Source organism: Oncorhynchus mykiss, chromosome 17, assembly GCF_013265735.2.
Source record: "Oncorhynchus mykiss isolate Arlee chromosome 17, USDA_OmykA_1.1, whole genome shotgun sequence".
Classification (NCBI taxonomy): domain Eukaryota; kingdom Metazoa; phylum Chordata; class Actinopteri; order Salmoniformes; family Salmonidae; genus Oncorhynchus; species Oncorhynchus mykiss.
Window position 1 is genome coordinate 72764164 of NC_048581.1, and position 23620 is coordinate 72787783.

General features: G+C 42.1%; 1 protein-coding gene across 4 annotated transcripts; it reads right to left on the bottom strand.

Annotated features, from left to right (window-relative positions):
* Window positions 1-6032: 6032 nt before the first annotated feature.
* Window positions 6033-22651, bottom strand: LOC110494514 (GATA-binding factor 2). Of its 4 annotated transcripts, none has more exons than XM_036950586.1 (6): window positions 22243-22651; window positions 15894-16352; window positions 14333-14905; window positions 11363-11520; window positions 7821-7946; window positions 6033-7090 (listed from the first exon to the last, which is right to left on the bottom strand). In XM_036950586.1, the coding sequence occupies exons 2-6, from the start codon at window positions 16117-16119 to the stop codon at window positions 6791-6793; spliced, it is 1383 nt and encodes a 460-aa protein (XP_036806481.1). In that variant the 5' UTR covers window positions 16120-16352; window positions 22243-22651; the 3' UTR covers window positions 6033-6790. The 4 variants fall into 4 exon arrangements, with proteins under 4 accessions (XP_036806481.1, XP_036806480.1, XP_036806482.1 ...); XM_036950585.1 differs by lacking the exon at window positions 22243-22651 and adding an exon at window positions 16643-16762; XM_036950587.1 differs by lacking the exon at window positions 22243-22651 and having other exon boundaries at window positions 11363-11508; window positions 15894-16761.
* Window positions 22652-23620: the final 969 nt, after the last annotated feature.

The following is a 23620-nucleotide window of genomic DNA, read 5'->3' on the forward strand; positions in this document are numbered from 1 at the left end:
GACTGTGTCAAGGTTAATAAACCTGCAAGTTTGTTCATGTGTTAAGGTTTGTCTGTATCAGTGGTGTGTCCTGTGAGCTACAGTATGTTTACTAGGTGTTTCTATTGAATACAGCCTAACCACACTTCTCTCCAGACATGAAATGAAATGTCAAGGGAGCGTATTTCTATGAATTTGTAATGGTCCGTAAAAAAGAGGAAGTTCACCTACAGCTTTTAATAGCATAATCACAGTGACGAAGCCTGCCTGCGTGTGTGCATGCATGCGTGTGGGAGCTTGTAGGCTACAACTCATTTTATTGGTGTAGTTCAAACTGTAAACCACCTAGCTGGAAATGCTTACTAATATCCTTGTTTTTCAATGTAGTCTGTTAAGATGATTTTTCTGTCCACATAAGTCACTTCAGTCCATGAATGTCAAACACTGGGTTGATAAGTAAATATAAAACTGGAATGGGATATTAGTTGTTGGTATACATCAAATGTAAGACCTACATTAATCATAGATAACATAATGTACAGTATGTGGGAAGTATAACATTCAATGATGTGGCATGTACACTTGCAGGACTACATGTCCAAGCTTTAAAAATCGAAATGTAACACAGAAAATACCCAGTTTAACCTCACATCCTTCTAGGGGTTTTGGGTAGGGAGTCTGTTTTTTTCCGTTAGGCCAGCGTATAGGTTAACCCCCACCCTCAAAACACACACACACACATATTCACTCCAGGAGACCTGCGTCTGAACCGACCGGACTGCACCTGCCTTCATCTTTCCTCCCTGTCTCCCTAACTCCACTCCGTGGAGGACAACCACCTTTTGATTCTGCTAATTCAATTTCATAGAAAAACACATATATGAAGGGAGTGGGAAAGGGAGGGGAGGAATAAGTGGGAGTGGAAGCGATGGAGATGTTATAGAGAGCCAGAGGATGGGGTTTGTGGGAGAAGGGGAGGTGGGTGAAGGCAGAGATGGGTATAGGGAAGGAAAGACATCTGGAGGGGGAGGATGGAAGGGACAGAGAGGGGGAGAGAAGAAACATGAAAGTCCAAGGTTGAAGACTCATAAAGCTCTCATAACTGATGAAGATGACCATCATCTTCACCCTGCTCCTCATCTAATGACATCTTACCTCTGCATCTATCTTTATGTAGCTGTACTGTTGTAGTTTATTACTACCTTGGTGGTAAAGGTAATATTAGCTATAAATACTTATCGTACATCTGATTTCTACATGGATCCCAAAAGGGTATTACCTGGAACCAAAAGGGTTCTACCTACTACCAAAAAGGGTTCTACAAAGGGTTATATGGGGACAGCCGAAGAACCCTTTTAGGTTCTAGATAGCACCTTTTTTTAAGAGTGTGTAATGCTAATTGAGCACTTTAGAATGCACTTTATGGTGGAAGATGGCTCCAATAGAGATGGCAGCTTCACTTCTAGTCATTAGGAAACTGCAGTATTTCGTTTTTTTTATGGATTGTTTCTTACATTGTTAGCCCAGAAAACCTTAAGTGTTATTACATACAGACAGGGAAGAACTATTGGATATCAGAGAGACGTCAACTTACCAGCACAACCAGCATTACGACCAGGAATATGACTTTCCCAAAGCGGATCCTTTATCTGCGGGGCATTTGAACTGATTCCAGAGGCCGAGCCAAAACAACGCCACCGGAGGAGAGGGTGCCGGAGCGGTCTTCTAGTGAGGCTTCGGATGCGCGCACACCACCCACCACTTCCGAGTATACGCAACGCATCACCGGGGGAAAACTACTACACCGGCTCTGACGCTCGTCGGATTTGGCAGGGATTGAAAACTAGTACAGACAACAAAGGGAAACCGAGACGCGAGCTTCCCAGTGACGCGAGCCTACCAGATGAGCGAAATGCCTTTCATGCTCGCTTCGAGGCAAGCAACACTGAATCATGCACGAGAGCACCAGCTGTTCTGGATGACTGTGTGAGAACGCTCTCGGTAGCCGATGTGAACAAAACCTTTAAACAGGTTCACAAAGCCGCTGGGCCAGACGGATTACCAGGACGTGTACTCAAAGCATGACAACTGTCAAATGTCTTCACTGACATTTTCAAACTTTCCCTGACCGAGTCTGTAATACCTACATGTTTCAAGCAGACCACCATCGTCCCTGAGCCCAAGGAAGCGAAGGCAACCTGCCTAAATGATTACTGCCCCGTGGCACTCATGTCAGTGGTCATGAAGTGCTTTGAATGGCTGGTCATGGCTCACATCAACAGCATCCTTCCGGACACCCTAGACCCACTCCAATTTGCATACCGCCCCAACAGATCCACAGATCCGCAATCTCAATCTCAATCGCACTCCACACTGCCCTTTCTCAACCAGAAAAAAGGAACACCTATGTGAGAATGTTGTTCATTAACTACAGCTCAGCATTCAACACCATAGTGCCCATGAAGCTCATCACTAAGCTAAGAACTCTGGGACTAAACACCTCCCTCTGCAACTGGATCCTGGACATCTTGACGGGCCGCTCCAGGTGGTAAGAGTAGGCAACAACACGTCTGCCACATTGATCCTGAACACTGGGGCCCCTCCGGGGTGTGTGCTTAGTCCCCTCCTGTATTCCCTGTTCACCCATGACTGTGTGGCCAAACACGACCAACACTATCATTAAGTTTGCTGACGAAACAACAATGGTAGGCCTGATCGTCGACAATGATGAGACGGCCTGTAGGGAGGAGAACTGGCAGTGTAGTGCCAGGACAACAACCTCTCTCTCAATGTGAGCAAGACAAAGGAGCTGATTGTGGACTACAGGAAAGGGCGGGCCCAACAGGCCCCCATTAACATCGACCGGGTTGTAGTGGAGCAGGTCGAGAGTTTCAAGTTCCTTGGTGTCCACATCACCAACGAACTTTCATGATCCAAACAGAAGAGGGCACGACAACCTTTTCCCTGTCAGGAAACTGAAAAGATTTGGCATGGGTCTCCAGATCCTCAAAAGCTTATACAGCTGCACCATCGAGAGCATCTGTAGAAACAGCTGTCTTTTAGTCAAGACTTTTGTGTTAATTAACGTAATATGTAATTGTTGTAGAGTATTTGTGTTTATAATTTTGTTTAATGTTGTGTTCGTGTCTGCAAGTTGTTTGCATCTGACCATAAGGCGCTACAGAGGGTAGTGCAAACGGCCCAGTACATCACTGGGGGCAAGCTCCCTGCCATCCAGGACCTATACAATAGGCAGTGTCCGAGGAAAGCCCATAAAAATGTCAGAGACTCCAGTCACCCAAGTTATAGATTGTTTTCTCGCTACCGGAGCGCCAAGTCTAGGGACCAAAAGGCTACTCAACAGCTTCTACCCCCAAGCCATAAGATTGCTGAACAATTCATAAGAACCCCCCCCCCCCCCCTCCCTTTTGTACACTGCTACCACTCGCTGTTTATTATCTATGTATAGTCACTTCACCCCCACCTGCATGTACAGATTACATCAACTAACCTGTAACCCCGCATACTGTCTCGGTACCGGTGCCCCCTGTATATAGCCTCGTTATTCTTATTGTTACTTTTTATTATCACTTTTTATTTTATTCTACTTGGTAAACATTTTCTTAACTCTTCTTGAACTTCACTGTTGGTTAAGGGCTTGTAAGTAAGCATTTCACAGTAAAGTCTACACTTGTATTCAGCGCATGTGACAAATAAAGTTTGATTTGATTTGAAACTACCTGCCCTCCAGGACACTTACAACACTCTCCATGTCACAGGAAGGCAAAAAAGATCATCAAGGACAATAACCACCCGAGCCACTGCCAGTTCACCCAAGTTCCATCCAGAAGGTGAGGTCAGTACAAGTGCATCAAAGCTGGGACAGAGAGATTGAAAAACAGCTTCTATCTCAAGGCCATCAGATTGTTAAACAGCCATCACTAGCACAAAGAGGTGGCTGCCTACCTACTGACTTGATATCATTGGCCACTTTAATAACTTGAACCCTAGTCACTTTAATAATGCCACTTTAAGAATGTTTACATATCTCACATTACTTATCTCATATGTATATACTGTATACTGTATCCTACAATATATACAATATATTAGCTATTGCCTCTTAGCCACTCTGTCACTGCTCATCCATATATTTTATACTTACATATTCTTATCCCATTCCTTTACTAGATTGTGTGTATTAGGTGTTGTTGTGTAATTGTTAGATATTACCTGTTAGATACTGCTGCACTGTCGGATGTAGAAGCATAAGCATTTCGCTACAATAGCAATAACATCTGCTAACAATGTGAATGTGACCAATAAAATTAGATTTGATTTATAAAGGCAATACATTAGATTCATTCATATATGATCACAGTTCTGTAGCTAGGGGGCTTGATTTATTATAGCACAATACATTCAGTGCCTTCGGAAAGTATTCAGAGCCCTTGACTTTTTACACATTTTGTTAGGTTACAGCCTTATTCTAAAATTGATTAAATGTATTTCCTCATCAACCTACACACAATACCACATGATGACGAAGCAAAAACATGTTTTTAGAAATGTTTGCTAATTACATAAGTATTCAGACCCTTTACTCTGTACTTTGTTGAAACACCTTTGGCAGCGATTACAGCCTAGAGTCTTCTTGGGTATGACGCTACAAGCTTGGCACACCTGTATTTGGGGAGTTTCTCCCATTCTTCTTTGCAGATCCTCTCAAGCTCTGTCAGGTTGGAAGGGGAGTGTTGCTGCACAGCTTTTTTCAGGTCTCTCCAGAGATGTTTGATTAGGTTTAAGTCCGGGCTCTGCCTGGGCCTTTCAAGGACATTCAGAGACTTGTCCCGAAGCCACTCTTGCGTTGTGTTGGCTGTGTGCTTTGGGTCGTTGCCCTGTTGAAAGGCAAACCTTCGCCCCAGTCTGAGGTCTTGAGAGCTCTGGAGCAGGTTTTCATCAAGGATCTCTCTCCATTCATCGTCGCCTCGATCCTGACAAGTCTCCCAGTCCCTACCACTGAAAACATCCCCACAGCATGATGCTGCCACCAACATGCTTCATCGTAGGGATGGTGCCAGGTTTCCTCCAGACGTGATGCTTGGCATTCAGGCCAAAGAGTTGAATCTTGGTTTCATCAGGGGAGGGAGGGAGGGAGGGAGGGAGGGAGGGAGAGAGAGAGAGAGAATTTCCTGCAGTCCTCAGCTGCGAGAACATCTGTCTGTGAGGGGTCCAAACAGCCCCCCACGTGTTTGCTCACGGGTCGCCTGATTGCCTTTCCTTCCTCTTTTCTCTCCGACTAAAGACCTGCTGTCCTTCCTCTCACTCTAATCAACGCACCATGACCCAGAGAGGTGCATTCTGGGAGATGCAGGGGAGAGGGACACAAGGAATGGAAATAAGGGAGGAATCAAATGAAAATGTGTATTTGTGTTCAAGAACATGTGTGCGCGTCAGGAAAGACTAGTGTGTGACTGTGTGCGTGTGTGACGTGGGCACCCTGTGCTCACCCTGGGTTTGGAGCCTGCTGTCTGGGTCACAGTGGTGCACCCTGGGGCCTGAGCTCCACAAAGAGGCCTTCTATAAACAGCAGCACATCACTCAGGCGAGGAGCCCAACAAAACCATTACCACGCTTTGGGGAACATAGAGCTGGCTTCATTACATCTGATATCACTTAGAAATAGAGCTGGAATCAAGACCTTTTCACAAATATATTTTGGTATTTGTTTTGTTAGTCCATTGTTGATAGTTCCAAAATATTTTGCATGTCAGCAATCAAGTTTTCAAGATACTGTATATAATTTTATAAATACAGAAATATGGCAGTTGCGTTTTGGTATTTTGATATTTATCTTGAAAACTTGATTTCTGACATGCAAAACATTTTGGGACTATGTCAACAATGGATTAGATAGTTTTTGGGTGAAATGTTCCTTTAAGGCAATTTTAAATGTGTATATGAAAGAGAGATGGGGAATAAGAGAGACTGAAAGAAACACTGAGAAACAGAGAAATGTATACATTTCAATAATCAGTTTCAAGGACTCATCATTTATAATTCAAACTTTATTTCCTTAATGTTGTGAGATGGAAAAATTATAAACACGTACAGCTCAGGAACAATGTCTTGTCTAAGATAAGTCATGTTTTCTGAAGCAAAAAGAGTGAAAATAAATTATCATAACAATAATTATAACAGCAATTATAACAACAATAGTTGCTCTGTTTGCTTGCTTATTTTTTCAATAAAATCTGTTAAAAATAGGGGACCAGGTGGGTGGTGTGTATTCCAGCATGTGAGGGATGAGGGGTCAGTGGTGTTTGTGTGTGTGTACATGTGTGGGGAGGCTGGGTCAGAAAGTCTTTCATTCCTACGGTATCAACAGTCTGTCCACAGCAGCCAGTCAGTGGGGAGATTAAGAGGGGAAAGCAGTGGTTCCCCTATCTCTTCTCTGATAGGGTGGGAGGGGGGGTACCAAAGTGACTTAGTAGAAAAAAGGCAAAAGAACCATGAATGTCCCCATTCGCACCAATGCGTCTTCGTCTTCCACACACTTGAAGGGGACAACTTAGCATACCCACATTCCCCTTCACCCTCTCACTTTCTCTCTACCTTCAGTCACGTCTCCTCTTCATCAATCTCTCAATGAGGCCAGGCAAAACAATGTCCTACTGATAGTTGATCCCCATTACTATTACCCTTCTAAAAACAGACGCAGTCCTCTTTATGTTGTCCCACAGTAGTGGTGGTGATGGAGTTGGAGGGGTGGTGGTGGTGGCAAGGCCTGATGCAGGCGCTTCAGGAGGCTTCAGTGCTCAGCCCAGGCCGGCGACCGACCTGAGTGGTGGGGATGGCTGAAGGAGGGGTGATGGATGGGCATGGGAGTTGGCAGCATGTGTCCGGAGTGGCTGAAGGGGGGAAGGTGGCCCATGTGGGTCATGTGTCCAGCCAGGCCGGGGCCACCCCCAAAGGGAGAAGACCTGTCATGCATGCATTTGGACAGCTCATCGTAGCCATCTCCGGAACGCTTGCCCCTCTTGGACTTGCTGGACATTTTGCGGTTGCGTGTCTGGATGCCCTCCTTCTTCATGGTCATTGGCCTGTTGACCTGTGGAGAGCCAGAGAGGAGGGATGTTAGCTAAGGAGAAGCCAGACAAGCCTGGAGTAGGCTATTGGAGTAGGCTTCATATTGATATTTTGTGGGTTTCAATATCATGTCAAATACCTGTTTATTGTTTGAAAAAACTGTCCAGAACTAAATTATTTAGTCATTGGACATGTTCTTGCACTCTCAATCCTTTTATATTCAACTTTGTCAAGCTTCGCTCGTAATTGTGAATCATTTAGAAAAATCTAAACAACTATGATGGAAAACATATTGCCTTTTTAATAAACATGAGAAAAAATTCTGATGTGCCATAAATATTGTGGAACAGATGTAACAGACATTGGATAACCAAGCCACATTAAAAGGCATGAGCATTTTTACACTTTTGTCTTTAAAATGAAATAGAATCCTCTCACTGAACATGAATACATGAGGACTGGAAGCCACGCTAAACCTGAAAGGGCTACTCTCAGACAAGTTGGCATCAATATAACTGACGCCTTTACCCTGAATGACAGTCCCACCCTCCAGCCTCTCCTGGGAGTAACACCCCCCATTGAAACAAAGATGGGTTAATAGAAAGAAAAAACGACTGGCGGGTTCTGCTTGACAGGGAAAGCAGACTTTGCATCCCCAGCCTCTTTCTCCCCGGCTCCTCAATCGATACAAGCTGTCCGCCTACTTGACCAGCTCACCCCCCAGTTTCTATGTAAGCGGTCAGGCTACTTACGTTGTGCAGTTTGTAGTAGAGCCCGCAGGCGTTGCACACCGGGTCGCCATTGCCGTTGCGCCTCCAAAGGGTGGTGGTGGTGGTCTGACAGTTAGCGCAGCAGGTGCCAGCTCGTCTCGCAGCGGACTGGGGAGGAGAAAAACGCAGAACGTTAATACATTATGAATAAAGCCATTCAAATGTTAGCTGATTTGATCATTGTATTAGGCAACAGAGGTCAACGAGGGAAGTGAACATGACATGAATACGATTATTGAAATTAACTACCGTGACGATTTAGGCATAGCCAAAGGCTACATTTCAAATGTTCATTCGGAATTTATAGGACATTTTAGAACTTAAAACCACTGGTTTTAAAAGCCTACTGTAATGTTCCACCAGATCTACCCATATCAACTAGTATCACGCATTGAACAACAGAATAAAACATTCTCTTCGGTAAATATCTTCCCATGTATCTTTTAGGGTGATGAGTATTATGACTTTGTGTTGCTGTGTAGGCTATTCTCCAACCATCTCCTCTCAGGGCTACATCCACAAATAACATCAAAGACAGCGCCAGTTAGACTCATGAAATTGCTTAAAGGGAGTCACATCTGTATTGATTTAATTGAATATATTCTGTGATCTATACAAGCTTAATTCAATTTTTCAATTTGTGCAATGCTGCAAAAGCTGTTTCTAGTTAAATGCGTTGTTTCTATCTTTTACCAATTACTGCTGTCATATTTCATTTAATTAAAAAAATAGATAGGGCACATTAATAATGTATGCCGTCTTTTTGCATGATTCTCCCTTGATCCAGAGAATCAAACGACCCGAACTAAGACGTCTACAATACCAGGGCCCTGTCTGCCGATGCGCTTTGTGTCCATTACAGATCAATTCTTCATATAATAAGAAACATTTCAACTCAGAATACAATAACTATACAGCCATGATGCTGCATGTGTGTTTTTCCTTTTCATTCATTTAAGATTGTATCATATCATAGTTGTTCATTCAAAACATCCCCAATAAAGACAACGGTGGCGACGCACGGAATGTAAAAAACGACAACAAAAAACACTTCGCATTCCGACGCATAAAGCTTGCGCCACTGCTTACCCAGCATGACAAACAATCCATTTATTTTCCAACCCCCCGCCCCCCTCACGTTTTCTCTCTCCACACACACATAACTGGTTCCTACAGTGCTGTGATAATCGCTCTACAGTACATGTCAAAGTCTGGCCTGAAAAATGCAGCGGGGTTTGTTGAAGGCGGAAACACCGGGGAACCTGGCTTCCTTATCGGGCCCGGGCAGATATCCGGATAGGAAACAACTGGATGCCCTTTGAACTGAACTCTGAAAACACTTGAGCTGAAAATGCAAAGCTGCGACCACAGACCGACCCATGGAAAATGTAATGGACTTCTCATCGGAAGAACTAAGCAGAGGCGCGTAGCCAAGGAGAAAAATGCAGAGGGTTTATTTACACCAAGCAGCGCTAAAATGAGTTATACTCGTCCCACTAATGCTGACAATGTTGCTAATACAGTAAGAAACAATGTATTTCAGAAAGACAGTTATTCAAAACATATTCAAATATAATCCCACCCTATTCACCATGCTCACCATCCCATTACATTTAGCTCAATGGAAGATAGCAATGGTAAAGCAAACAACCATTTCAATTTGTTGAACATTTTGAATGATTGATTTCAAGGCAACCACATGGGTTAAGCTACATACATTAAAAACACGAGGGAATTGGGCTACAATAAGGTTATCCAACTAATGTGTCTTTGGCACTGCATGACTGGAGGAGTATAAGTGTAAGTATAACTGTCTAAGTACAGATTGAATTAGATACTAAGGTATAAGCTATTGATTGAAACATGTATATGATGTAGGCCTATAGTAGCATATGATTTAATTATGTGAAATAAATTGAACGTCTAATCAGAACTAAACTATTCAGATTAAGCCTATAGGTCTACATAAACCAGGTGTGGCGAGTAAAACATCTACTGATCATGACTCATGAACCTGTTTAGCTGAGGAAAACAGAAGCTAGAAAAAGTCATTAGAGAAGCAAAATAAAGTAAAACCATTTTCTTGTAAAAAGAAAAATGGTGTTTAAATGCAGATTTACCATAAATGCGGTGTCTGCTAAGGGAGGGAACACTGCCTTTAAATTTCAATCAAGCTGTAACTTGTAATGATGAACTTCCATTTGGATTGAGTAGAGCCCTAAATCTACTGCTTTAATGCTTAGCCCACATTTTTTTGAGCTATCCAAAAGTTAGGAGTTGGACTGGCATTGAAAGTAGCCTTAATTACTTTTCACAATTTACTTTTGGGAAACTTGAATATCTTTTTAAACTTTGAGATGGTAAGACTGAAAATGCCAAATTAGTGATGTAGTGGAAGATACATGCAAATGTTGAAAATGAAATTTGCAAAGCACATAAAAAATGGAGAAAGGGGGAGATCGAAAGATGGAACAACTATCATTGGTTGCTAAAATGACTAGGATAATGCCTTTGGCTGCTAGAAAATTAAAGAAAGTTCATTTGAAAAACGATAGAATGTTAGAGTGCATAAGGATGTGTTCCTTAAATATTTTGATCAACATTTCTATGGTTGAATTTTGGCTTGGCTACTTTGAAGCAAGGTAAGACATTCCTCATAATAGGACGTATAACGTCCCGGTTTCAAACAACTAAGGAACAGGTCAAATATAGTGATGCTAATGATTATTTGCATTGATCAATCTCATGTGGCCTACTGTTAGCCTACTTGACTATGAAAGACCAACATGGGAATTATCATTTTAGGTCATTCAGAGTACATATCAATGTTACTCATAAAAGATTTCACACAGGGCAGGCCTTTTTACAGTTTTTTTGTGCAAAATTGGAGCATACCCACTCCTCTTGGCCCCACTACACCAGGGAGTAAGGCTATCCTATAGAATCAAAGTTATGATTCCTAGTCAGAGTTCTGAATACAAAATGAAAGAAATAAAACAATTTCAAAATAAGCAGGAACCAATATATATATATTTGTTTTAAATAACTTGTAATGATAACTAAACAACTCATCATGATTAATAATATTGAACATTAAATGTACAATAATACTTTGGTCCGAGACAAACAAATATCTATAAAAGTGTATGTGCATTAAAAATAACAGGGCTTGGAATACTCCTTGCTCCTAAATGCCTGTGCAGAACACTGGACAAAGTGTTTGTGTGTGTGCACTGTTTTTCACTCACTCCAGTGTGGTGATAACTAAAGCAGCATGGGCATTGGTATCAGTGACAGTATCAAAAGTACCAGCAATAATAATAGCAGTAACAATGGCAATAGTAGCAGTATTGTAACAGGCGGTGTAGGGGATCAGCAGGGGGTGAGAGGGACAAACAATTCCAGGAAGATCATAGGGAAAATATAACTTTCCTGGAATTGTCCTGGCGGTATCTGCTTCATGCTCTATTTGGGCCCCCTTTCTCAGGTGTGGAGGGGTAGACAGGAGAGAGACGGGGACTCACCAGTCTGCGTTTGGGCTTGATGAGAGGTCTGTTCTGGCCATTCATCTTGTGGTACAGGCCGCAAGCGTTGCACAGGTAGTGACCCGTCCCATCCCGCCGCCACAGGGGGGTGGAGGTGGCACCGCAGTTGACGCACTCGCGCCCCTCTGAGCAGAATTCAAGTGGAGGGAAGACAAAGGGAAATTTATATAATTAAAAAGTTCACACTCCATCAAAAGCTAAACTGTAACAGATTCACATTAAAGACAATAGTCGTCAGCACCAAGGAGGACAGACAGGTACTAACGAGCCTATTGGAGCCACTTTTCATTAGTAGTGTAATATGAAGTCTTAGTGCCCCCCCCCCCCCCCCCCCCCCCCCCCCCCCCCTCGAGGACAGTGTCTCAGTGTGCAGGTGTACCAGCCAAGGACAATCCATATGACTGTCATTTGTACAGCTTGGTTCAGGGCGAATCTCCATGGATACAGACACCTGTATGTAAAGTGATCCAAGTTCGGAAGCCCAGAGACAGCCAGGACGTGTCCAAAGGTGTCCAAACAGATGAATGTGAGACACCATCAAATTAGAGCTACATAATTCATCAGCTTAGCAGGCACACATGATAGGAAACAGAAGTGTGTGCTGCTGGTGGTAGTATTAAATGTGGGCCTGACCACACTGTGGTCTCAACCAAATAGAATCCCATAATATAGCTCAGTATCACTTTATATCAACACGGCTTCTCTTTTTCCATTTACATTTGTTTACAAAATGTGTTCATTGTTAGGTTTGTGTACCTGGCAGCAACTGTGACCCATTTAGTGGTGACCCTGATTGTGTTTTGCTCCTCTGTAGTATTAAGTGCTCAAGCCTTTTCACCCACTTCTACAGCTTCAGCTGCAGAGAACAAATGGGTGTTCACTCTCTCTCCTCTCAGTTTCACTTCGTTTAATGCACAGGCTCAGTAAATTGGGAGGTTGCTGGTGCATCATGTCTTATTATAATGTCAGCGACACCCACAGTCCCATCGAAACCTGAGAGAGGGATCTGCTCTGGACAATGGCAGTGTTCACTTTGAAGTGTATTCTGAGTGTTTGACTCCCTCTCCCAGTCCAGCAGAGGCACCAGTATCAATACAACATCACCTTCCTGCTCCACAAATGCTAAAGCTGTTGAATTGTTGTGTAATTTGGGGAGGTTCCACAGGGAGAGAACACTGAGATCGCACTGGCCAAGAGTATAGGGAGTGTGAGGCCATTGCCCTTCGAGAGAAGAGGTAGGTAGGTGAGCAGAGAGGGCTGTTTTGAGGTTATTTAAACAAGAGACAACACTGTCTTAAGGTATGTGCTGACTGCTGAAATGTCATTGTGGCCATTTCATACAACAATCAATCACTGCTACATAAGATGGGACTGACAGATAAGAGTAGCTAATGGCAGGCCTTATAGTTACTGATTTTGGAGAGTAACTCACAAAACAGTAGGCTTTTCTTGCATTAAATAATCCCCTTAAAACATTTGTGAAGTGTTTGAATTAAAATATTTGCATAACCAATCTACCATTCACAAAGTATTGAACTACTAAGCATCCGTCAGACAATAGCACTTTGAGCTCTGGTGATCATCTAAATGGAGACAGTTGTTGCAATAATAAATGTCTCCCTATGAGCTCATGTGATGGCTTGATTAACTATCTAATTCATTATCTAGGATTTGTATTCATTTCTCTGAAGGTGATGTGCTCTTTGGAAGAACCTAAACTTTTATACAAGTAACGGCTATTATTACAGTATCATAATATCGTTATTATCAATTATAAATATCGTATTATGACTTTGTTGTGACTCATGTGGTCATTACCACTAGTGGTATGATCATCCTCTCAACTAGAGTAGGCTACCTTAACCCTGGGTTTCATTCCTTCTCACCATCACAGCGCACTGGGCCAAGGCCATGCTTAAAAACACAAACAGCAGGGCTCTGTCGCCTGTGACGGCGCATCGCGACGGTGCTTTGTTAGTATTGGGGCAAGCAATGGGCAGGGGTGGAGGTCGTGATTTGTTCACTCAGAAGTATAGGCTACAGGATATGGTAGGAGCCAGAGCGTCGTGACTCCTGCATTTTAAGTGTAATAAAGAACTACTCTAAAAGAAAACAACTGGAAGTGAACACTTCTGCCAAACAAGGACATTGGTGGGATATATGTTCAGCATCTAAACCAGATAAACATAAAAACGTCCACTTTGAATATGGTTAAAAATAGTAGCAAAATAATGATTATAGGCTAAGGCCACGTAGCACTTTTGATAGAACATGCACAATAGCTAAGCCTTATTACATTTTCTACTGAAATATTATTATATTCAGCACCCTCTTAAAAATACTATATCCTACTATAAGCCAAATAATCAACGAGAAAATACATTTTCACGTTGAATTCCCTATTTCTATTTTGGTGACTGTTGACTTTAGGCTATCATCTCTTTGCCTCGACTCCATAGTCATGTTCAAGCTGGTCCTGAATATTTGCGTTTGTAATCGGTGACCCTGATTAGTCGTTTCATGTTAGATTCCCATTAAGTGACCCTTTTAAGTGGATGGTGTTTACAAGTGGTGACGTATGCGATGGAACATAGATAAGAGTCGCTGAAACAGGTTTGAGGAGAAAGAAACGCTGCTGGTAAAAGAACCTGAATAAACTATTACAGCAACCAACCGTTTGACAGCGAAACACATACTGGATGGACCACCCAAACTATTTCAAGATAAAATAAACATTTATAGCCCTACAAGTAAAATCAATTTAAAGTATGTTAATTATTGTATGTGCCCTGACAGAAATCGATGCACTTCCAAAGCGTTTCGACAAACTATAGGCCAAGTTTATATCGTTAAACATGCAGGCCCAGATATTGGTATCTTAAAACTTAAATAATTATACCAAACTCTTTAGGTACAGGGTAACCTTTGGAATAGAGTTATGAAACTCACCTGAGCATGACCGGGCTTTGCTTTTACATTTCGGCGTAAAGCTGGATGAAGATCCGCCCAGCAGGCTACCGGGGTGGAAGAGGCTGCCGCCGTACTCATGTGGTGTTGGTAGAGAGTATGGGTAGGTCGGGATAGGGAGGTGCGTTGCGGGTGTTTGGGCACTCATCGAAGGCAGGCTGTTGCGCAAAGGACTGCAACCCTCCATTTTCATCCCGTCTGCGAGTGACACTTGGTACTTTATGGACTCCTTTTCGTCCATTCTCGCAGAGTTGGAGTTTGGAGAAGTAGGGCCGGGGTCCGGGGACACGTCTTTGGGAGGCGTAGGAGGGAAACTGTAGAGATGGTGCGGGCTGGAGTGGGACGCAGGGGTGAGGGAAGACACGGGAGCAGAATTGGAGCTACTACTGCAAGGGTAGCCAGAGCTAGCAGGATGCAGTCCGGGCTTGCTGAAATGGCTGACTGCCCATGCGTTATGATGGTGGGCAGCAGAGATGGCCGCCTTCCCGCTGTCCAGCCACGGAATGCCAGGGCTGTGGATGAGGTGTGGCCGGCAAACCTGACTCCCAAGGCGAGCTGGAAATAGAAATAAGCTATTATGAATTTTTACTAATCGAAAGCGATTGGTCCAGTTCTCTCAGAGTGCGTAAAAGTGCTGTCTCTTCACCTGTTGATGCAAACTCCAAACTATTTAAACACGACATCGAGTTATCATTTTCACAGTGTAAAAGTTAATCAAGTAGCCTACAGGGCACTAACTTAAACCCCACGTAATTTTACAATCACCAGCCAAAGCTAAAACAAGAGTTAGGCTACAACAGCCCCGTGCCATAGCCTATACGACATATTTACTAATTTAAATGTTCATGCTTATTGCCGAAAGCATGTAGGCCTAACTGAGAAGAAAAAAATCCACGAGGAGAAAATCGGACCTTTATAGAGGCCTTGATTGAACTGCTATTTGCCTATGGCCAATGCCTGGTCTTCGCTCAAGTTCCAGAACTTGGGCTAAAGAATGGTATTAGCAATTCTGCGCTTTTATATTATATCCGGAAGTTCCTCTCTCTCCACTTTTCTAGAAACCCCTGGCCCAACAGAGAGGGGTTAAATGACATACTTCCCTTTCCTCTTGCTATTTATTGCTTGAAATTCTCATTTAATGATTCCATGCCGTATGTCAGATACATATAAGCCTAGGCTACACGTTTATGGACATAGATGTGTTAGAGTGATTTAATTCACATATAGGCTTACCCGTGAAAGGGAAAAAAAATACAAAATGTCCTAGGATTAAATAAATAAATAAAAGTCCCATAAGGGACTGTTATGGCGACTTTTAACTGGTCCGGCGTCGTTTTCTGTGTCAAAGGGCTTTGCGCATCACACATAACCATTTATGGCAATAATATAGGCCTACCATCAATGAGTTTGAAAGCAACAGGCTGGGTTGAAGGAAACATGTAATCGTATTGTAACTCGCAAACTCTCGCAATTAACTACAGCTTTAAAGCAGACTTGACTAGAACACAAATACAGTTTAGTCACAAGGCTGAGCGCGTCTTACCATGTGTCTGGCTGTATGTAACCCTAGCCCGGGAATTGGCATAGTAGGGGTTCCCCTGAGAGTCCAAGTGGTTCAAAAACACGTCCACCTCGTCCGGGGGCAAAAGCGGCGCCATGGGCTCCATGTAGTTGTGGGTCAGGCTGTGGTGATGCGAGTCCAGGTGCTGCCCATTCAACACCGCGTGGTGATGCGCCATCCAACGAGATTGATCAGCTGCGACTTCCATAACTAAGTCTTCGATCTCCTTATCCAAGAAATAACCAAAACGCCGTAGCCTACTTTACTCAAAATACAAATTATCTTTCTGTGGTCCTTCTCCTGGATCAAGCACTTTTAAACAGTCCCGAAGTGTGGAGAAAAATATGGACGTAGTTGTGATATGGGTTTTCTGCACACTCTCCTTATAGTTTATTTGCTTCAGATATAGAAACCTTGATCCGTCTTGGCTCTTACTGACACCTGCAATGAAACAAAACAAAATGCTCTAATTTAATACACAAGGTGGTGCCAGCCCATTTTGTAGAACTCCTTCGGGGATGTTTACAAAAGATAAGAGATTGTTGTTATCCATATATGTTCAGTCCTCCGAGGAACATTGATTGTATAGATAGGCTAGTCTACCACTGAATCCCTTTTACTCATTCATATGTATCATTTTTTTTAAATAGTAAAAAAAAAAAAACATTGCTGCAAGTTTCTGTTTTTTGCATCCAATCTTATTCCGTTAAAAAAACTTATTCTGAATATACCTGGTGAAAGTTTGATCTATAACTACGATCAGCTGTTCAAACACATTTTAATCTCTGAAAGGCCTGATCCGTGAGGTACCCGGGCGCACGCTCATTAATGAAATGTGGCTGTACTGATGCGACTGGCGCCAGTAAATTCAATATCAAGCGAGCCGGGGCGGAGTCACCCGTTAGCAGTGACCTCCTGTAAGCCAACCACAGATCAGTATAGCTACAATTGGCTCATGTATCCCAGCTCTTTCAATTTCCATTCTGCTGTCGAAACAGTAATGCTCGGGACCAAAAAACTAAAAGACATATCAATCAGCGTTGTAATTTCTTGGGGGTCTTTTTCTCTCTCGTGAAACTCACAAAATGAGCAATTGGGCTCTGATAAGGTCTTCTTCTAACAACACTCAAGAAGTGGACAGCCAAGATGGAGGCAAATTGTAACTAAAATGTAAACCTACCAAGTTCTAGAGCAGTCTATTACATTGCTTAGCCTTGCCTATACCACGTTTAGAGAACGCATCATAATACTATAAACTTGAATTTGAAGTGAATGCCAATGCTATTTTGAATTGGCTAATTAAATTAAAACAACCATGATTAGATTTTCTAATCTACAGGTTTAGTGGGCTAATATAAATGCTATCAGACATCATAACATAATTATGGGTATTTTAGTTAAGCACTGTTGGTTTTTATTCTGTATTTCATGAATAAAGTGGTTGGTTTTACGCATAATGCCTTGTTTTACGCATATGCCCTGAGGAACTGCATCGGCAGGTTGGACAAACTTTACAAATATTATATATGCCAATCATGTAAATGTTACGTAGAACAACAACCATTACAAGTGTGAGTTTTCACATGAGACTGCAATTCAAATAAATACAACTTTCAGCACCTCTAGGATTAATATGGTTGGAGGTGTTTTATAACCTCGAAAGTGGGCCGATGTTGTGAACGCCTAATTGTCTTTAATTAGTAGTCACGACATTCTTCTTGTGAAAACACTGGTTTTGTCTCAGAAATAGGGCGATCAAACACTATTGGCATGGTAATAGCGCCTTTTTCTCACTTGGTGGTGCAGACAGGGCGTCAGGCCTCACTTGCGTAAAACCAACTGGTGACCATTAGCGGCACTTTGTTCATTCTTGTTTACAATCTCCTCGTGGGCTAAAACAAATTGGCTTGCCCAACTCAGGCAGAAAGACAGGAGTGCCGCCTGTTACTTTTCAGTTCGCTGCAGCTAGCGACTGGAACGAGCTGCAACAAACACTCAAACTGTACAGTTTTATCTCAATCTCTTCATTCAAAGACTCAATCAGTAAGAGTTACTGACAGTTGTGGCTGCTTTGTTTGATGTATTGTCGTGTCTACCTTCTTGCCCTTTGTGCTGTTGACTGTGCCCAATAATGTTTGTACCATGTTTTGTGCTTCTACCATGTTGTGTTGCTAACATGTTGTTGTTATGTTGTGTTGCTACCATGCTGTGTTGTCATGTGTTGCTGCCTTGCTATGTTGTTGTCTTTAGGTCTCTCTTTATGTAGTGTTGTGTTGTCTCTCTTGTTGTGATGTATGTTTTTTCCTGTATTTATATTGTTTTAGATTGTTTAATCCCAGGCCCCCATCCCCGCAGGAAGCCTTTTGCCTTTTGGTAGGCCATCATTGTAAATAAGAATTTGTTAATTTGTTACTTGCCTAGTTAAATAAAGGCTACATAAAAAATAAATATAACCAGGTAGGCTTTGTCCTATAATTGCTCCATTTGCATAGCCTACCCAAAGACTAATATCTAGGTATATATGTGATTTACTTTAGTATAGATTAGAAATCCTCATGCCTTAGGTAAGCAAACGCCTACTCAATTATATGCTACCAACTGAGCATCTGAGACTCATAATATGTAGGCTTACAAGTATAGTGGCCTTTTATTATAATGTGATGAAAAACTGTAGCTACACACTACATGGACATGCCATGTAGGACCTACCTGTTCCAAAGGAAATGCATCCAAGATGAATTTGTCAGTCGAGATATACTGGCTTAGCCACTATGGTAAAAATGTGGCATTTCGTGCCATGCTTTAACGATATTGAATATTAAAAATGATTTGTTTTATTGTGGCTTTTGTAATAAAGAGTGCGTGCGTGCGTGCGTGCGTGCGTGCGTGATTGACATGCAATAATTGGAGGGAGCTCGGGGCCCAGACTGACCGCCTCTCTGACGCCGCGACTTGACGTCACAGCATCACAGAAAAGGGGAAAAAATACCAGCGCATGAACTTTATAATCGTTCCAAAAAAGCCTCGAGATCAACGAGGACCAAGTTTCACTTATTCTGATAGAAATACAGTGATGTTTTGGCCAAGCTTATGTGAAGTAATTACATGCGCTCTACTCAACCTGTTAAAAAGGGATGCATGAATGCTTAACGCAATGTTAGAGCAAAGCCATTTGCGCAGTTTGGGCTTTGATATGAGCATGTCTGTATGGTGTGTGTGTGTGTGTGTGTGTGTGTAGCTTGACATTCAGTCATTGGCACTGGCCAAGGGCCATGACATGATGAGCTCAGCTCTCTGTGCGTCAAATCCTAAAATCAACAAATTAACGTATGTGGGGGTCTTAACACACCCAGGGGTCTCTCTAATTATGTAATCACCCAAATACAGACATTCTCCTGAAATGAGACATATATAGCTACAGAAAATTACAGGTGTAGCAGTGAGGAGATTTGTCTTAATAAATTGTTTTTTATGTATAATGTGCAACTGTCTGTCGATTCATTGAGCTGGTCTAATTTTCTATGGCACGTAGCTAGGTCTAAAGTACAATATAAATATTCCCTACAGATATTCCATTGAAAAAAGTGCAGAACTTCATGCCAACTGCTTTAAAAATAAATAATAATAAGCATCAACACAATAGATCTCTTCAAACTATGATGCATCAATTTAATAGTCATGTACCAACTCAAATTTCAAATATGAATTATTCTTGATTTACATCTTGACCAAATCCTATATAGTGATCATAGCAAGAAAAACCTATCATTTTACAACACCTTCACCCTAATGCATACTGTTTGTAATTCACCCCTGCTGTCTGTCTGTGTTGTTGTCTGTCCTCGGTGCTGTGCTCCTCTCAGCGTTGTGCTGTCTGGCTGGGACTGGGTGGGTCAGGCCCAGCAAGCAAGCTTCTCCATTGTTGTTTTGCTTGTTTGCCAAATGGATTACTCAACAGGATTTACTCCTCTGTAATTTATACCTTCATTAATCCCATTTGTATCTGTGCTGGAACAAAGGATGGGATGATGGGTTGGGGGCCGGGGGGGGGGGGGGGGGGGTCCTCTCTCAAGGACATAGCAGAATTGTCTCACAGGGGATACTACTAGAGCGGCAGAACCCTTGGAGGTAAGCAAGGGTACCTATAGCTGAGGGAAAGACTTTATTCCTAATAAATGTTAATTGGCTATCTTTACATAGCAAACACAGGCATGGTTATGAAAGACAATACAATAGTAGCAAAACCATGTCAATTCCTAGTTTTTTTTTCTTTTCTGCTGTAGGATTGAATCTGTGCAGTGGACAGCTTTGAAACATGCTGAAGATATACCCTACCACCATTGCTAAGGTATGGTTGTTATTACTGAACAAGAGTAAGTGTATGAGTTACAGAGAGAATTCAAATAATTAACAGGTGCTGTTATGAAATGAGCTTGCCTTTCTTAACCTGTTTCTTCCCTTTGCTCCTGGTCATCTATCATTTTCCAGCGGGCTGGGGGGGGGAGTGGGGTGGTAGTGAGAGCCACAGAGGGGTTTGTGAAGATAAGCAGAGCTGGGGAGAGGAGAATGACTCAAACCAGCTGAAGCATTATTGTCCTTTACTCATGGGTAATTAGATCGAGCCAGGGCACTAAGGGCTATAGAGACACACGCACCCAACACCCAGCCCATCCTAGTGGAAGTGCATGGGAACACAGAACGAGATGTGAAAGCTATGCCTTTTCACCCTCACATTAAACTGCATCCATTTACTTTGAAGTTGGTATATGTTTTATTTGAATAAATTACACTGAGGTGCAGCTGAATATTGGAGAAGTCAAACTACTATTTTCGGAGTAGGCAAATCTAGCTATAATGGCCCATTAATGGATGGACTTCTGTACATGTTGGCTTCCTGTATCTCACTGGTAGCCTTGACATAATTTGAGGGTCGTTTATTTAGATTAGGTGTAAGTGATACTTTTGATTTATATGAAGTTGACCACAAGACACACACACACACACACAAACAGACACATAAAAGGGATGCTTAACTCTTTGGCATGTGAGGGACTGCTATGTGATAAGTAACCATAAGGGGCCACATGTTGAGTTTCGAGTGAAAGCGTCATTTTTATTAGATGATCTCAGTCTCACCGGGGCAATAAATATGCCTGCTCAAGACAACAGTTCCGCCCCTGTTTCTATTCGAGCGCTGAGATCATGACGTTTTTGCCCTTTCTTATGATGAAAGGGGTTTTCTGGAGTTAATGCGGTTGAAAGCACAGGTGATTGATTAGTGGATACATCGACATATGTCAATATAACGCCAATGTTGATCTCACACCCTTGATTGGTTAGCCTATCTGGATCTGCATAATTCCATTAGAACAACCCGAGGCCACAGCAATTTTCACATTTTAAATGATGAACTATTAAATACTTAATGAACATCTAGTACAGAAAATCAGATCACACTAAGTCAGGTCATTCCAAAACGGATACTCGCAATAACCATGTAATACATAACACTGTTAAACCATTAAGAATTTAATCTGGACAAATTATAATCGATGCTCTTCTTCTGCTCATATGGGATACCAGGCAGGTATTTTGGGGGGACTCGGGAGGACTATATTAGCTCTACCAGATGACTTAATGTTCGAAGTATCACATTATGTTATGTTCCTAGTCTATATAGCATAATATTTACAAAAAACAGTAGGCCTAATAACTAATGCTCAAAGGAGCTAGCTGTAGGCATAGTAGCCTATACAGTCTCAATGCATTTTTTCAACTATTTTATTTGAGGTCTATTTAGTCTTATAAAAAATATTGTTTAGAAAACCAGGAAAACTTGTTTGATAGTCGTAATTATAGATTTGACAGAAAAATGCAAACAGCACATAATCGCATCATATAATAGCACAATTGGATTAGATAGGCTACTGCTGTAACTGCGTAACGAATTATTCTGAATGGTAAACTATATGATAAACACATAATAAACTGTTTGAATAAAATACATTCCAATTGTAGTCCATTGTTGTCATTATTGTGATGGCTTGTATTTCATGTTGTTCTTCTCACATTCTAACTACTCCGTGTCCATTCCGAGTGCCGTGCCATGGCTCTCTGCGGCCTATAATGTAGTATATTTTAAATGATACATAGGCACGTTCATTATTTTGGACTGGCATAAAGCTTGGATAGCCTACTCTCTCACATTGTATTTCAGTTGATGGACAACTATGCAATATGCACCCCAACCAGTAACAACATTGCAAGGATCATATATCCTAAATTATTCCATTTACCACAATACCCTATGTAAATATTGAATAGCTCTTACCACTTGAGGGTTGCATATGTAGTGGCTGATCCCTGTTCTTCGCGATGCACAGGCTAGATGGACACAAACTGCATCGGTCCTGCTCTGCCTGGGAGAGGAATAATGAGAGACTCGGTCTTGTATAACCGGGTCTCCGTTTCGCTTGCCTGACACGGCGTAGTTCTAGCACGTTTCCCTGCTATGCGCACAGTGATGAAGGTGGTAGATTTGCCTAAAAATCAATCCGCGTTTATTGGTGATGCTGCTGTAGAAGTTATGTCGCTCTTTCCCAAGAGTTCTGTCAGCTGGCAAGCAGTTTAGCGACCTCTCTCTCTCCCTTTCAACCCTTTCACTTTTTCAATCTCTGCACTCCCCCTTTCTCTCCACTGAAAACGAGAAAGAACTTCATAGACGTATAGAGGCTGGAGCAACGTAACGATGTCGGTCGGTGCGTCAACCAGTCTCTATCTTGTATTCCGGATCCTGGCTTTGGCCATTTTGATATGGATTGTGGAGGAGGGTATCTAGTGTTCATTCTTAAAAACATTTTAGTCATAAGGTTTATCCGGCCTACAGTTTCACTTCATAATCCGTAAGCAGAACAGTTCCTTATGGAATGTTATGTGAGAGTGGAAGGTCAATATCACTCAACCAATCCAATAACCAATCAGGTTATTTTGAACTGTAATAAAAGTCATATAAAGTAGGCCTAGTTTAGCGCTATGGCGATGCAATATATCTTCAAAATAATATAATCTATGAAAAAACAAATTGTGATTATATTAGCCTACCTATTGAGCTATCGTGGGTTGTTGGGCTATGATGAAGCAAGCTACATAAATCTACATGCACAATAGTATTAGGCCTAGAGCAATCCGGTGTAATGAATTCCTTCGCCAATTTGGATTAAAATACGGTATACCCCATGACCGACCCGCCCTCCTCCCATCTTCTTTTTACTCTGTCCCACACATTAACACCAACTTTTAAAACATGCAAAGCCTCAATATCTCCGGCACGCGACCTGGGCTCGTGCACTGCCTCTGAAGCCAGGCAGGTGCAAGGGTGCAAGGACTGCTGCATCCCGGGCTCGTGTCCCCTAGAGTAGACACACACAAAAAGAGGAGAAAACCAAGCTTGCATCAATAGAAACAAAAAAAGTAAACTCTGACATAATTAATTGCATTCATTTCAAAACTTAAAATAATTTATGCAAAATTCATCAAAACCCGATCTGTTTTGGCTCATGCATAGGGCCTTGAATGAAAAAAACCAGACAGAATATACACACTGACTTGACATAAGTTTAATTTTCAAAATAAAATAAACTGACAAGAATCGTCTGGTTTATGGTAGGTTATATAATTTTACCAAAAAAAGAAGAGAAGCCGAAAAATAA